This window comes from Onychomys torridus, chromosome 23 (assembly GCF_903995425.1).
Source record: "Onychomys torridus chromosome 23, mOncTor1.1, whole genome shotgun sequence".
NCBI lineage: Eukaryota > Metazoa > Chordata > Mammalia > Rodentia > Cricetidae > Onychomys > Onychomys torridus.
In genome coordinates, this window is record NC_050465.1 from 19,469,888 (window position 1) to 19,486,204 (window position 16,317).

The 16,317-nt window shown below is 45.0% G+C and overlaps 1 protein-coding gene across 1 annotated transcript in view; it reads left to right on the forward strand.

Moving 5' to 3' along the window:
- The first annotated feature begins 879 nt into the window (after positions 1-879).
- Positions 880-16,317, forward strand: part of Man2a1 (mannosidase alpha class 2A member 1) — a 160,520-nt gene continuing 145,082 nt past the window's right edge. Inside the window, exon 1 of the mRNA XM_036173695.1 lies at positions 880-2,019. Coding sequence (XP_036029588.1) covers positions 1,885-2,019 — 135 coding nt within the window. The 5' untranslated portion in view covers positions 880-1,884. The remainder of the gene's footprint in view (positions 2,020-16,317) is intronic.

Here is a 16,317-nt window from a genome sequence, read left to right on the forward strand (position 1 = left end):
CTGATGAAGGGCCCCCAAAAGAGCCCTGCCCACCCAGTCAAGAGCTAAGAGATGGCCTGGCAACTGTAGTATGGTTGACTGAGGAACATGGTGATTCTTGCTATGCATTGTTGCTAGAGAGTGCCAGGAAGGCTGTTCATGCCTTACGCCATTACAAAAACTGTTGGCCCCAAGGAGTCTGGACTTGGAAAAAGTCAAGTATGCTAGGAGAAACTGCTTATCAGATATACCAGAACCAGGAAGCAAGTTCCTTGATTTCCTGCAATGTCTCTTCAGCGCCCTCTACTGACTGAACGTCCCAGAAGGAGAAGACAAACCTACTTCAAAGGCCCAGATTCCTTTTCATAGCGCGGCGAAAAAGGGTGAATTTGGAGAGGCTATAATTCAATAGTCGGCACAAGCTTTTCTCAGATCCCTCTCATTAGGTTTTGTCGACAGATGTCTACATCTGCCCACATGAGGCTTTGTCAGCCTCTTTTCCTCCCAGGTTTCACCAGGATGTTGCCAAAAGCAAGAGGAAGAGATGAGTCCAAAAAGAATCCCCTAGATTTCTTGTCTATCTTTCCTAACAGCCCTTCACCGACCCTGCCAGGGCACGCTGATCTGGATGTTCCTGGAGAGAAGACCCGACCAGCGAGGATGGAATTTGGGGCATGAGCCACAGCCGCTATGGAACGCCGGCTGCTGGAGTCTTGGAAGCACCCTACTGCTGGCCTCAATGCCTGCAAAGCCTCCTCCCTTGTCACTGAAGCCTCTTGAGGTCTTCCTACTGTCAGGGCCCAGTGAGGCAGGCGCGGGGCGGGCCTGGCGGGCGACGCGCTGTGATTGGGCGCCAGGGGGCCCGCCCCCTCATCCCGGCGCGTCGGGAGGGGGCGGGGCCAGCCGGTTGCCCAGCTTCGGGGCTACGGGCGCCTATTGACCCAACAGCCGCCGCTGCCGTCTCCTCCAGCTCGTGGCGGGCGGTACTGGAGCGCCGAGTGGCACTGGGGAAGCCGGCTCTTCCTTTCGTGGCTGCCGCCGCCATCTCCGCGTTTTCGGGGCGGGAAGGAGGGGGTGCTCACGGCTGCAGCTGGAGCGGGCTCCTCTCCGGGGACGGTCCTCTCCTTGCTCTCTGCTTTGCCTCCCTCCCGGCGCCGCCCGCCCCCCTGCGCCCTCCGCGTGCAGCTCCGGCCCGGGAGGGAGAAGGTAGGGGAGGCGGGGGCCGGGAGAGGCCGGGGAACGGACACACACACCCGAGGAAAGTCCTGGATCGCAGCGCCCCGGAGCCCAAGGTGCACCCCGGCCGGGCCCCCGCAGTAGCCTTGGCAGGAAGGGGCTCCGGCGGGGACGCGGGGGCGGTGTGGCGGGGGCGGGCCTGGGTGTCCCAGCGCTAAGTTGTGGGGCACGGCGCTTCCAGGTCCAGTTCCTCCTTCCGTGCGCTCCTCGCTCCCAGCGCTGCACACTCGGCCCCGGAGCCGCGGAACCCGCGCGTTCTCTGGGCGCCGAGGACACGCCTGCCCTTGTCGAGAAAACTTTTCCTGCAGACTCAGTCGTGGCGCCGGTGGCAGGAAGTCGGGGCAGCGACCTCTCCTCTGCCTGCTCCGCGCGCCCTACCGGGTGTCGGTCCCCAGCAGGAGAGCAAGTTCGTGGAGACCCTTGCCTTTGCTGCTCAGGAGTCCGCCTTGCAGGGACGGCCAGCCCCGGGAAGGGCAGTGGGCCAGGGCGTAGGCCGAGGGCGCGTGGTGGCTCCGGGGACGAGGTGCGGAGCGCGCGGCCGGGACCCGCGCGGTAGAGTGTTGTGCGGCCCAGAGCAGAGAGCCCTCGGCGATCGTGGGCTGGAGTCCCCAGTCCTCCGCCTCTCTCCGGTGAGGACCGTGTCCTGGCTCCGAGTCTATCGAGGAAAAAATGAAGTTAAGTCGCCAGTTCACCGTGTTCGGCAGCGCGATCTTCTGCGTTGTCATTTTCTCACTCTACCTGATGCTGGACAGGGGTCACTTGGACTACCCTCGGGGCCCGCGCCGGGAGGGCTCCTTCCCGCAGGTAAGTACCTGGCGGCGGGTGCGAGGCTGCAGGGCTAGCCTCGGGGGGGCTCTCCTTCTCTCAGACGCTCAGCAACGGGGCAGGGTGAGGCCACACCCGACGACCGGCGGATCCTCATCCTGCCCAGGCTGTGCCGCGCTCCGACTGCCGAGTTCGCAAAGTGCTGGGCGTCGTTCGGTGACAGCTTCCCGCTCTCCCGAAGTGGCCTTGTTCGTGCAGTCGCACCCGGGCCTGTGGAGTGCCCTCAGGCACCTGCGGACAGGGAACCGGCGCCTTTTGAGTGTCGCTGTGGGTCGCCCCCTCGGCTGGCTCAGGGTTAAGCTGCCAGAGGCTGCCCAGATGTTCCCCTGTGCACAGCCGAAGCGCAGCCCACCTAGCCCACCTAAAAAACCAGGTTTCTGTTTTTCCTCCCGTCCCCTTTCACTGTCTCTTAAGAGAGAAAAAGTTTATTTCCTGTTGCAGCCCTTTTGGACGTGGATAGTAGCGTTGATTTTAGTGTCGTCATTCTTCAGCTGTTGCAGCGGGTGATTTGGAGCAGAGCGGGGAAGCGCGTGTTATACTCCTCATGGAAGCTGTGCGGCGCTCAGTTCTGTGCGGGGTGGTCAAACTGGCAAAAGAGTTGAAAAAAAAAAAAAAAAACCGACCCACCCAAGTCTTTCAGGAAAAGTTACTAAAAATAAGCAAATCGATGCAATGGGTTCTGTTTGGAAGGTTACTGCGCAGCAGTTGTGAGTGGCCTTTATAGCTCTTTGCCGTTGACATATACATATTTTAGTGAAAGCAGATGCGGTGTGGCGCACTTGGAAGAAACCAAATATTGACAAGCTAACAACTAGTCGTCTAGAGAAATCTGTGACCTATTCAAATGAGTCTGATGTTTAATTTTTTTTTTTTTTTCTTTCACGGTTTAAATGATTGAAAACAATCCTGGCCGCTTCTTCTGATTGATATCTTAGGGTTAATGGTTTGGTGGGAACAGAAATTAAAGTACATGTTTGAAGTATTATGGGATTGAAACGAGGAATTAGGGGTTCTGTCATTAGTACAGAGCACTGGAAATAAATTTTAGAAGAGTGGAATTAAAAACCTGGCTGCAGACAGATGTTTCCAAATGTTCACAGCTTCCACTTTCCCTAGATAGTACGATAGAGAAAATATGTAACAAGCACTATTGGCTGCCTTTAGATTTTGAACTTGGAGTTTACGCCAGGCTTGTTGATGAGGCTGAAGTAAACAGTTTGACAACAGGTAAATCCATGTGGCCAGAGCCCAGGAGTTCTGAGTTTTGTTCCATATTCTCGGTAATTTCGGAGTTAAACTTACTGTGACCCTCTTAACCCCATTTCCAGAATTTTCTCCATTACAGGGAATATAAAATGGAACCCTTTTACTTAGTGATGTCTTAATAATATCCTCTGGCTTTGGATGGGTGATCACTTGAGCATGATTTATGCAAACATCTGCATGGGGTTCTCTGGCAACCTTGACATTTCCCTCTGTTTCTAAAGCAGTGAGTGAATCATTCAGTTACTGAGAACTCTTAAGCGGTTCATTCTATTTCCACATGAGCCCCTAGCTCCCTGGGAAGTTGAAGTTCTGCCTAGAGCGTGCAGCATTCAGTAGAGCGCTGTGGTGGTGGGCTTCAGAAGTGCCTGTCGTGGTGTGTTTTCTGTACAGTGAGAGAGGGCTTGGGAGTGGTATCCTCTGCTTCTCATCTGGACTTCAACTGAACTTAGAAAGGTTTAGTATTATTGGGCCACTGAATCTTCCAGTGGGTAGACTTCATAAGCCCTCTCTGGAAGCCTGAGAATCATGTGTTTGGCATTAACTAGAGTGCCTCCTCATATGATGAACTTGATTTCCCCAACTACCAGTCAGTTGGTGTGGAACTGAGGCGCTGAGGCATTACCGTGCTCAAGGTCACAGACAAATTTCTGGGACTTGAACAGGCAGCTCCTAGAGTGTAGTCGCGAGCCACAGAGCTGTCTTGCCTCTTAGAATCCTCTTGCTAGAGCCTGACTCCAGCCTTCTTGTTGCCTGATCTGTGGAGAACAGAAACAAACTTGCCCGTGGCACCTTAACTTATTCCCCCCACCCCCCATGTAACTTTTATTGTGAAGTCATAATGAATGTGGTCCATTGGCTGAAACATTCCTCTTCAGATTTATGCTTTCCCAGAATGTCTTCTAACATACTTCACAGCCAAACATTATTAGAAAGAAAACCATTACCAAGCAGAACATCCAACATGTAGGTTCTTTAATTTTTTTTCCTGTGTCTAAATTATATGTTAACTTTAATTTCACAGCAGTGAAACTATGTTGCAGCCTGTTTCTTGAGCAGGTTTGGGTGGTGAATCCTTGAGTTTAAATACAGCCGTTTGTCAATGTATGTGTGTTTAATGCAACCTGAGGGTCCAGTGTGCATTCTAGTTTCTTTCACTTGATGTGGTAACTTCATGAAGGTATGCCATCCATTTAGAATGCAAACTTTTTAAAGACCTTCCTAGGTTGAGAGCTTCTATGTTTGTTGTTCTTTGGACTTTTGTTCTTTCCTCTGCTCTTGCAACTTTGTTTCCTGCCACCTGATCAGTCCTGGGGCTAGATTACTCCAGGGCACCCCAGATCCGCTCTCACCCCACCCCCAGAGCGCTGCCTGCCTGCTTGCAGACGACAGAGGAGAGGGTCTTTCCCTCTTAATGGTTACTGTAAGAACTTCAAGTGTTACTGTAAGAGTATAACTGTAAGAACTTCTTTAAGGCCAGAGGCTGTGGCTGCAGGTGGCCTCCATTCTTAGGGTTGTTTGATCTCAACTAAAAAAAAAATAAAAGTAAGTAAATCAAACAAAATTTTAAAAAAAGCAAAAAGCAAAGCCACAAACAAACAAACAAACAAACACAACAACAAAAAACAACCCCAAACTCGAGTCTGGATGAGAAGTTGGCTGGACCCTATTGCTGTGGAAATGCTTTATGCTAGCAAGGAGAGTCTGAGCAGAAAGGGCTGGTCTTTCCAATCAGCAGTTTCTCTAGTTGTTACTATGCACCCTAGGAAAAACCTTTAAATTGAAACAAGGAATCAGAGTTTGTGGAACAAGGAATGGCTTTGACTAGGATATTATACCACGTGGGGACTGATGCTAGCTAGCATTTGAACCACTCTGCTGAAGTTAGAGAATAATGAAAAATGTACAAGTGACGTCCAGCCTTGATCTTGGACTTCAGATAACGTTTATCAAGTTCAAAAATGGGAATGTGTTGATGCACTTGATTTGAAAGCCAATATGGTAGGGATTTTGATGCCTGGGGGGGGGGAACCCTTGAAACTAGATGTCCATATAGAATTATGTTTAAATGCTTTATACCACTAGCATCTTTTAGCACTTGGGAAGCTCAGGCAGGCATGAGTATTGATGCATGTCCTGGCTAGCCTAAGCAATGTAGACCTTACCTACATAGAAGCAAACACCCTCACACAATCAGAACCACGCCAGTAATGTTGAGTGCAGCACGGAACATGTTAATAAAAATGGATCCACAGCAGAAAGTGTGAGGGCCTTCATGTCCTAACTGCTGTTTTTATAAATCGTTTAGTCTGAAGCCTACTATATCTAATGGAAGTGTTCTTCCATGCCCACCAGGGCATGTATTTGCGACAATAGCTGTTGCTGATAGGGTTTGTTTAGGGAGCACAGCCGGGTTGTCTTGTTTCTTGAGCTATAATGGTTGAGATCTAGGACTTTTGGGAAAGGATGGAGCTTTGATGGCAAAACCGGGATTAGAAATTCAAGAACTTTAAGTATCTCGAGGTGGGTCCCCTTTCTCCCCTCCCAAGGTCAGTAGTCTTCTGGGACTTCTCTGAGGTGGGTTTCCTCTGTCCCCTCCAGAGGTCAGTGGTTTTCAGGGACTTCCCTGCTAAGCACAGGTCTCAGACTTGGGCTTCTGAGAGTAAGCTGTACCAGATGCCCTGGCTACATTTCATCTGAAGGCTTTATTTTTAAAACTGATTTGCATGTATTGTTCCTGGATCAAGACTGAAGAAATAAGTACTTTGATAACAGGTGTCAAGATTCTTTTTATTGGAAGGAGATTTTGTTCTGTTTAGTCATTCATTAGCCTTAAGGGATTCCCACAGTATGGACAGCACATTGATGAAATTGACCACTTTTGTGTGATTTTACTCTGAGCTTGCTATTGGTTTTTGTGATGTTAAAATGTTTACCTAGAAGACTGAGGGGGCATTCTTGATGGTCCCTTCTGGTCTCTAGCTTTCTCCATTCAGAGGCCTCAGTTTCCCTTGGTTGTTTCCCTATTTCCATAGAAAACTCTAAGGAAATCAAAGGCCTGCCATCTGTTCAGGTGAGCCGAGTCATCTGCTTAGGTGAGCCATGGTTTCTGACTTCTAAAAGGTTTGCTATATTTTTGGATTCTGATCCTTAGTGGTCTGGGTCCTGATGTGGCAATGGCTTGTTCATAGTGTTTCTTGAGAACTGTGGAGAGGAATACTATAAAGTGGAGAGCTTTGCTTCTTTCCATAGTTGTCCATAGGAGATCCATCAGGACAGGAAGCATTTGCATTAAAATTAAAGCGGGTTTTAATTTCCCTTCCTAAGCCACACTGCTGGTTTTATGGTTGAAACCATGTTCAAGTTTGGACTTGGAGAATTGACTGCTCTGTAGTGGAGCTCATGTCCTTTAGTGAGTACTGTTGTTGATTTTGCCTCCTGATACAGCTTTGTGACTTGATTTGAATAATTCTGTCTGTTGTGTAAGTCTAGGTGGAGTGTTGGAGAGAGGGTGTGTTTAAGGTAATATCATTTGTACTGGTATACAGATAATAGATGCCATCAGTCCTTCAGTGTTAAATTCTGGATCTAACATCTTGTTTCCAATGTTGAGGCACTAGTGTTTTTAACTGCACATGCTACGTCTCCACTCCTTCAATTAATGTTTTTTAACCCCTTTGTAATTTTTTGGGTCTGACAATTCTTGTTGTTAGGGCTTGCCTCTACGTCATAAGGTGTCTGGTGGTACCCTGTTCTCTTCCTAGTATATACTGGCAACCGCTTGTCTCCTTTCTTGTCCCCCATTTGTAGCAATCAAAAATATCCCCAGACATCTGCTAGATATAAATAGCTGCTGATGGGGGAAAAACTGTCCCCACTGAAAATCAGTTTGGCTGTGGTCTGGACAAAGGCCTATTTTAAAAAAACAAAACAAAACAAAACAAAACAAAACAAAACAAAAAACCACAGTGTACTTTCTGGGCATTTTGCATTTTAGGAAGGAGTGATTGAAAGGTCTGTCTAGTTCTAGTGCTCTGAAGGATAAGTAGCATGCTTAGAGGCTCATACTCCATTCTTTCTCTGGGTGCTTAAAATTTAGTTACATATGTAAGATTGTAAATTGCAGTATGTTACAGAAAGCATAAGGATAAATTATGTTCATATACAAATTAAAGGGGAAAAGGGAAGGTTAACAGAACTTACCTTCTTCATCTTTACCGATTGGACGTATACATTTCAATAAAAGCGTTCTTCTCACGTCATAGCAATTAGGTGGTTTTCCAAGCTCCTCAGAGCTTGGCAGTAGTCCAGCTTTATTCTTCCTGCCTTTCAGAATGAAGGCAAGCTGTATTGATCAGTGATAAGGTGGCATAAAGCCATTGACAAGCATTGCTTGAAAGTTTGACGTTTTCTCAGCTTGGATTTCTTCTTGTTCAGTATGATGATTCTGGTTCTTGCATTTTGTGTATCTTCTTGGGATGGGAAAGAGCAGAGGAGGAACTGGAAAGTAGTCTTTCCTACTGTTCATTTCAACTTGTCTTCCACATGGCATGTTAAGAGGAGGAATGGGGAAGTGAGCAGGAGAACAATGACGTCCTTAGTGAAGCCTGTCTTTGTCTTCTCTTGTCCACATGCCTAAGGCAGCTGATTGTGAAACAGATTGACCTAGTACCTTCTTTTTTGTAGGGCCACAGCCAGAAATGGGTTTTACATTTTTGATGAGTTAATTTCATTTCATGGAATCTCCATAGCTAGTTGTGTGTGAATCCTCTTAGCAGAGGCAAATGGGTGGGCAGAAAGAAACCTTCTGGGCCATAAAACCTGACGTCTTTATTACCTGACACTTTTCAGAAAAGGGTTTGGTAATTCCAGGTTTAAACTGTTCTTCTCTGCTGTTGGAGGCAAACAGAAGGCTGAAGCAAGAGTAGATTCACTGAGAGCAACATTCCTATAAACTGGTTATTAAATAAATACTGATCAAAGTTTCTACCTTAAAACTTGTGTTTATCTACACACCTCATTCTTTGGGGAATGTCCATACTAAAGCATAGACATGCATGATACACTTAATACTTCCTGTATGTCAGCTGAAATTTCAATTTATTTATTTGCTTATTTACTTACTTATTGGTGTTCTAGCACTTGAGCCCAGGGCCTTACACATGCTAGGCAAATAAATATACTCCTACTGAACTGCATTCCCATTACCACCCCATCTCCCAGCCCTTTGTCTTTTTACTCTTTATTTTGAGACAAGGTCTTAATATGTTGGATAGTTCAGGCAGGCCTTGAACTTGTGTTCTTCCTGTCTTAGCTTCTAGAGTAGCTAGGATCACAGCATGCACCACCAGACCCTAAAACTCGAAAGTTTTTCCCTGGAGGACTGCTCAGCGCATGAGTGTTTTGGACCATGAACCAAACAAGATGAGTCTGTACCTTCATGATGGCAACCTCTGACTTCGTGCTGTAGGCCCCAGATGACCAGAGGCCAGAGCCTAATCTGAATATTTGGGTTACTCGGTAATGCTGAAGCAGGTCCCATGTGTGGATCTGTTTTGTGAACTATTTATACAGGACAGGACAGGACAGTTCTCTCTGTGGTCTGGAGGACTGCCTAGGATCTAGACTGTTCTGCTCACTAAAGAATAACACTCTTCTGTTTCATCACTCTTAAAGCTTATGTCTACCTTTCCTCTTAGTTGTATCGTTGGAGATTGGACCATCAGCTTTAAGTCATAGCATACTTGGTTGGAACCAAGTGGGTGTGGCACTCTTATTTAATCACTTCTGTGCTTGGCTTTATTTTATTTTATTTTATTTATTATTATTATTTTTTTAATGTGCATTTATGGTCTTGCCATGGGTGTCAGGGTCCCCAGAACCTGGAGTTACAGACAGGTGTGAGCTGCCATGTGGGTGCTGGGAATTGAACTCAGGTCCTCTGGAAGAAGAATCAGCGCTCTTAACCCATGAGCCATCTCACCAGCCTGACTTTTTTTTTTTTCCTGGTTTTTCAAGACAGGGTTTCTCTGTTTAGTTTTGGAGCCTGTTCTGGATCTTGCCCTATAGCCTAGGCTGGCCTTGAATGCACAGAGATCCACCTGTCTCTGCTTCCTGAGTGCTGGGATTAAAGGTGTGTACCACCACTGCCCAGCTATTTTCTCATTATTCTCTTTCCGTTTTCAATGTATGCATTGTGTATTTTTTTAGATGGCTTTGTTTTCGGGTCTAGGATTGATCATCATCATCATCATTATTTTTTCTGAAGAGCAAACCAACTTTAAACTAGACCTTACGATAGGCCTTTCTAGTGACCCACTTCATGTTGGGTTAGGAGAACTGGGAGTCTTGACAGGGATCTATTTTGTGAAGGTATAGGTACACGTAGAAATAATAGCAGAAACAAAAACCCCTCAAAGCAGAGAGGTGTGCATCGACACACACAGAGAGGTGTGCATTGACCTCTCTTTCTTTCTTCTCAGCCAACTCAGTGGTTCTCAGTCCAGCTTCTGAGGGGTCCTCACTCCGCTAATATTCTCTACCTTACAGTCATACACTATGACAAACAACATTGTTTCATCTTGACCTACTGTTTCCTTTCATAAAAATGAGGGATTCCTCTCTTCCCCTTATAAAAGTTATTTTGGTACTTAATTCTTCTGTTTGATATCTATAATAACTTTTAAGGATATAATTCCACATGTGTTCCTGTTCTATCATTATTAGGTATGAGCTCTTGACTCCCCACCTATCAGATGAGGAAGGTCGTGTTTTCAACGTCTTCTACTTGTTTCTTTTTCTTTTCATTCCCTGTATTCCTTGAACTATCAGCTTTTTGTAATTACCCATAAACTTTAAGTCATTTACATTTCATTCCAGGACTTCATGTCTTACATGCTCTGCCTGTTGGCTACAAAGGTTGAAAACCAAAAACAGAGGATACAGAATTTCCAGTACAGGAATAAGGCTGAAAGATTTAGTGTATAATATGGTAACTATGGATAATAACAATGTTCATCATAGTCTTCAGAACTGCCAAGAGTAGATTCCAAGGGTTCTTATCACAGACGTGTTCATTTTGAGAACTAATACGTGTGTTAACTTGATTGCGTGTTTCAAAATGTATAGGCATTTCAAAGCAACACATTTTACCTGATAAATGTGTATGATTTTTATTTATCACTCAAAATACATAGTTAAACATACTAAACACTGCAAGTATCGATAGCATAGTGTGGTTCACTGTGTCTGGTAATTTGGTCTCACAGGGAAAGAAGGGTGATATTGCATTCTTAAATATGTTGCACTTGGCATCTGGGCAGGTAGATTCTCATCCTGTGTTCCAGCTGTTAAGAACCATGCTGTTTTCATTTTGTTCACATCTGGACCTTGGCTTCCTTGTAGCTTGTGTTTTCTAGGTCTATTTCTAATTTATTTTCCCTTTATATTATTATTATTGGCAGTGGAATGGAGATCATTGAATCCTGTCTCTTGCGTCTTGTTTTGTTAAAAGTAGCTTTACAACTCAGCACGTATCAATACTTTGGACACTTAAGGTTTTATGGGATCAAAAGAAAGAAATTTGCCCTTTGAGGTGGTTGTTCCCAGTTCATGTTGACTCAGATTGCCACACTTCTACCAGGGTAAGCACAGTTTGCTTTCCGTTCCCATGAGGGGCCCCTTCCCTTCAGGATCTTGGGCTCCTGCATCCTTTGCAGCATTCCCTCTGAGGTCTTCTATTAATATCTTTTGTTTGACTGAAATACATTGTATTTACCTTAAAGTGCTTACATAAAAATTAAATGGGGGTTTACATTCTTTTTCAAAACAATTTTTCAAATTAAAATATAATTACATCGTTTTCCCCTCTTTAATCACTCCCATGCCCCCAACTTGCTTTCTCTTTATTTGTGTGTGTGTGTGTGTGTGTGTGTGTGTGTGTGTGTGCTCACGCGCACGCGCTGGGTCTGTTTAGTGTAGCTTGTATGTATGTCTTTTATCCACAGATAACCTGTAGCTCTCACCTTTCATCAAGGAAGCTTCTTTTTGCAGCAGATGGAGACCATTACAGGAAGCTCCAGTCAGTCAGAATGCAGAGAACATAGGGTTGATGCACTTTCAGCTCGGTAACGCCTATACCTGAGGCTCAGGGAACATTGTAGAAGAAGGCTAAGAGACAGAGGACCAGGATATATGTTGAGAGAATGTATCCTTTAGACATGACAGGGAAGCCTTGAAATCTCAGCAATATGGCTGCCTGAACAAGGCTGGATCTAATGACAGCACCAGCTGACATGCCAGCATGTAGGGGGAGATCTCTGAGATTCTTTTGTCCCCTAGGCATGGAATTCATGGGTGGAGGCTTTGTGGTAACATTTTCTCTGGAGGGTAGGAACTTGTGACCGTGGAACACTCAAGGAAGTCCAAGACTGAATCATCCTTAGCATCATTGTCTGTCTTAGGGGGAAAAAAGTCTACAATTAGCTGTTTCAGAGTAAAACGTTCTTTTCAACAGTTATTAGCATCCCAGATAAGTCATGCATAAGAGACTAGGCATAGAATTTGAGAGTAGAAAGGGTCCTTAGGCTGGTTCATTTGGTCTTTGATTTTTCACATTATGGGTACTGGTAGTTAGACCTTGCAAATGTGCCCATTCATCGCCAATACTTAAATGGATACACATGTGTCCTAAGCTGTGGTTCAGTGGCTTTTCTGATGCGCCATTACAAGCACAGGTTTTTGAACTTTGCAGAATGATACATCTTAAAGATATTTTGATGAGCGTACTAGGTATGTTTCTCACTTAGAAAGCTCTGCATAGGTTATTTTGGGAATTATAAGTATTGTATGTGAAACAGATAGCTAATTGCCATTCACATTTTCATTAGGAGTTAATGAGATTAGGATGATATTGGGCACATGTTAAGTATTCAAGACATGCTAAACTTTACCAGTGTGTGGAAATAGACAATGCACAGGTTACGTTCCCTAAATACTGTTGCATGTTCTGGGGATACAGAAGTAAAGAATAACACAGTAGCCTTGGACTCTCCAACCATTTGACATTGGGACATGGTGTAGACGTCTACAAATGTTGGTGGGCTTCATTTATACTCTAGCCGTCCTGGGATCCATGTAGGTTGTTGGACTGTAGATGGGGCGTGCCTGCAGTTGTCCATGTTCTTATCATTCAGGGCATAGACTTCAAAGGGAACTCAGAAACACAGCCATGTTTTGACGATGCCTAGTTTGCTGGACTTAAGAAGAGGAAGAAGTTGAGTATTTGCAGTTAGATCTGGCAGGGGGTAGGATGCTTGCTAGTGTGAAATACAGCACTTTGCTAGCCCTGCAGTCCTGAACTTGGGCATTTGACAAGGGCTGAGGTGAGTGACTTGGTGCTTTAAAAGGGTAGTTTGGAGCCAGGTGTGGTGGTGCACACCTTTGATCCCAGCACTCCAGAGTCAAAGGCAGGCAGATTCTCTGAGTTCAAGGATAGCCTGGTCTATACAATGAATTCCAGGACAGCCAGGGCTGCACAGAGAGACCCTGTTTCAAAAACAAAAACAAAAACAAACAAATGAAAAATGGAACAAAACAAAACAGAAAACCAACAGAAAGAGTAGTTTGTAATGAAATAATGAGTTGCCTGGAGTCAGGCTAGAGTTGGGAGTTAGGCTGTGACAATCTTCTTAGAGTTACTCTGTGTATCAGGCAGCTGCTTGAGAGAAGCAGTATTAGAGAATTCATTTTGTAGAACATTTTAGAACTGGAAGAGAGCGAAGAGAATATTCAATCTAGATTATTCTGGTAGCAGTGTGTAGGAAGACTCAGAAACAGGAAGGCAGCTGAGAATCTGCGTGAGGTAATGTAACAGACATAAGGCAGTAGATCTTTGTTCCAGTATTGAATTGGCTACGATCAAAAAGGAGAAAAAATGTGCAGACATTTTTGTGAGGGGAACACTAAGACTTTCTAGTAGATGGGTTAAAGGCAGTGAAGCGTGGTTGAGTCACGTGTTATCCCTTGACTTTCTCCTTTTGGGGTATTGGAGATAATTTATACTGTGTGCAAAGACAAGCCAAGTTTGTGAAGTTTGTGAAGCCAAGTTCAGCTTTGTTTATGATGGAGTGGACATTACTGGAAATAGCCAAGTGGGCTGAGAGATCAAGGAAGGAAAAGCCTACTGGGGAGCCATCAGTGTTGAGGGAGAATGAGCTCACTCTGGGACCGTGCCTGGTTAGGAGAGCCCTGAGCCAAGGACATTTCTTCTGGCCAAGATCTGAACTGCTCACATGGAGACTATCACACAGCAGATGTTAATAAACTACAGCAGCTTATGTTCAGTTCATTGGAAACTAGCACATGGATGAACATACCTGTGAAAAGATGACATCAGGAGGAAGCATTTCAGAGATGCTTCTCAACAGGAGACCTACAAAGACCCTTCTCATGTGTATCACCCTTGATGGGACCAAGTTATTGTTTTTCCAAGTTATTGTGATTAGTTTGCCTAGGTTGTAAGACAGAACGTGTACTATTGGCTGTGTATGGTTGGGGGCGATGAGGATGAAGAGAGAGAGATTCATAGGGAGTCAGAAGGCAGTGACACCAGCCAGATAGTTCATAGCTCAAGGTCGGTGTGGAGGGCAAGTTGTCTTGCTAAAAAGATCCTCCAAACAGCCTGTGCTCGACAGAGAGCCGCTCTTGTCAGGGTGACCCACATGCTAAGAACTAAGGATTGCTTTTGGCCTGGGGCCATCTCTTGAAAACTTGCAGGGCCAAAGAGTTCCAAGACTTGAAGTGCAAAATATTTCTTGAGACTTTTAGGGTAAGAAAATCTAACCAATAACTACTGGAAAAATTGAGATGTGAGACTCAAGACGTTCAAAATGTGTCTTTACAGCTGATGGTGTTCTCAGAAACTTGTTACTATTGCATTCTTTTAAAAAAGGATTTATCTTATTTTTAATTACATATATTTGTGCCTCCCCCTCTCTCTACTTTCTCTCTGTCTCTCCCTCTCTCCCTCTCTCTCCCTCCCCCCCCCTCTCTCTCTCTGTGTGTGTGTGTGTGTGTGTGTGTGTGTGTGTGTGTGTATTTGAGTTCAGGTGCCTACAGAATGGAGAAGAGAGAGTCAGATGCTCTGGAGCCGGAGTTACAAGATGGTGTGGTGCTGGGTACTGAACTTGGGCCCTGTGTGTGAGCAGGATATGTTCTTAGCCATGGAGCTACTGTCCAGCCTACCATGGTATTTGTGACCTGTTAGGATAACGTTCATGGTATGTTATGCCCTGCTGTCGCTCACTGTCTCACTTTGCACATGGCCGGTTGGCTCGGCTTATTAGTTCCACAATAAGGAATTAGGAGAAATGCTGTAACACTTTAGAATCTTTGATGCTCAGGAAATTCAGAGTTGCTGTGACTAGGGATAGAGCTTGTCTAAATATCTGTTTTCTGTTAGTAAAGACTAAAAGGGACCTATTCAGGGAATGGTTCCTATAAATAAGATTGTAGAGGAGATTGATAATTCACTTAATACAACCCCGTTTTCAAAGGCTTTCCCAAACCATTTCTGAATGAGGAATGATCTCAGGCATGTCAACTGTATTTATTTTAATAGAATAACACTGTTTAGGTTGATAGGCTTTTCCCATTACAGACATTTATTCTCTTTTTACATCGAAATTGTGTTTGTTCAAAGTTGCTGTGTTGACAGAACTTTTGCCAGCAGATTCTAAGATACAGTGTAGGCCCTTCATCTTTGGAGAGTGAGTTCAGTATAAATACATTGTAATTACCTTGTGGATAAAGAGATAGGCAGATGGCATAGAAGTCAGAGACCAGAATAGACCAGCCATACTTGATGGGGTGGTACCTACCAACAGAGCTGTGTTATTTGAGAACTGTTGCCACCCAAAGTGTACCATGTGAGCATACAGGCAACTTCTTAGGTGAGGAGTAGATCCACTCTTCAAAGACCTCAGAATGCTAAGTAGAAGAATATAGCCGGGTTGTGGTGGCACTCGGGAGGCAGACAGATCTCTGTGAGTTTGAGGCCAGCCTAGTCTACAGAGTGAGTTCCAGGAGAGGCACCAAAACAACACAGAGAAATCCTGTCTTGAAAAAAAAAACAAAACAAACAGACAAAAAGAATATAAGCCTATCAGGGCTGTCTCAGTGGGTAAAGATGCTTGCTCCCAACCCTGAAAAGCGGAGTTTGATTCCTGAGTCTTACATGATGGAAACAGAACCAACTCCTGCAGCTTATCCTGTGACTTTTACAGTTGTGCTGTGTCACGTGTGTGTCCTCCCAATATATAGCTACAACAAAAATAAAATAAACCAACTTTTAAAAAGAATGTGCGTGTGTTGAAATAAGTCATTAGAGAAATCAGTGATATGGTTCGTTAACATTTTGGGGGGGCTGAAAAAGAGGGGAGGGAGGGTAGTTATATCTGTAGAACAGATTTGAAAGTGCCAAATTAAAGAAAGAATCCTACTGGCCAGTAGTTAATCTGCACAGTGCCACTTAATTGTAGTTATTTTTGTGGGTTTGTAAGTAGTACAACTGCATTTAAAAAAATATTTCATAATCCAGATATTTGTCCTACTTCTCTTCAGTAATTGTTGTAAAAAGATGATTTATCTTGCAAAATGTTAATTTTCTATTGTAATGTGGTACTTAAAACGTTGCCTCAGTAAAAAGGAGGAGGTTTCCTGCAGCTTTGCTGGGCACGTGCAGCTGAGGCCACATGGCTTTCATCTGAACGTACATCTGAGAACTGACGGGGTGGAGGTGGGGAGCAGTGTTCTGGCCTGTGCCTGTAGGAAGTGTCAACATCTGGAGGCCCCGCCTCTGTTTGAGAGAAGAGTGATGATAAGGTAACATGCTGTTATTCCTGCTCAGGGTTCAGATCCTGCCAAGGGACTAGCAGCTGCCAAGTGGTGCCCAGGTGCAGTCCCAAGGCCCCTGAGTACCCAGCCAGGACATGCCAGGAACCTCGGCTGGCCTCT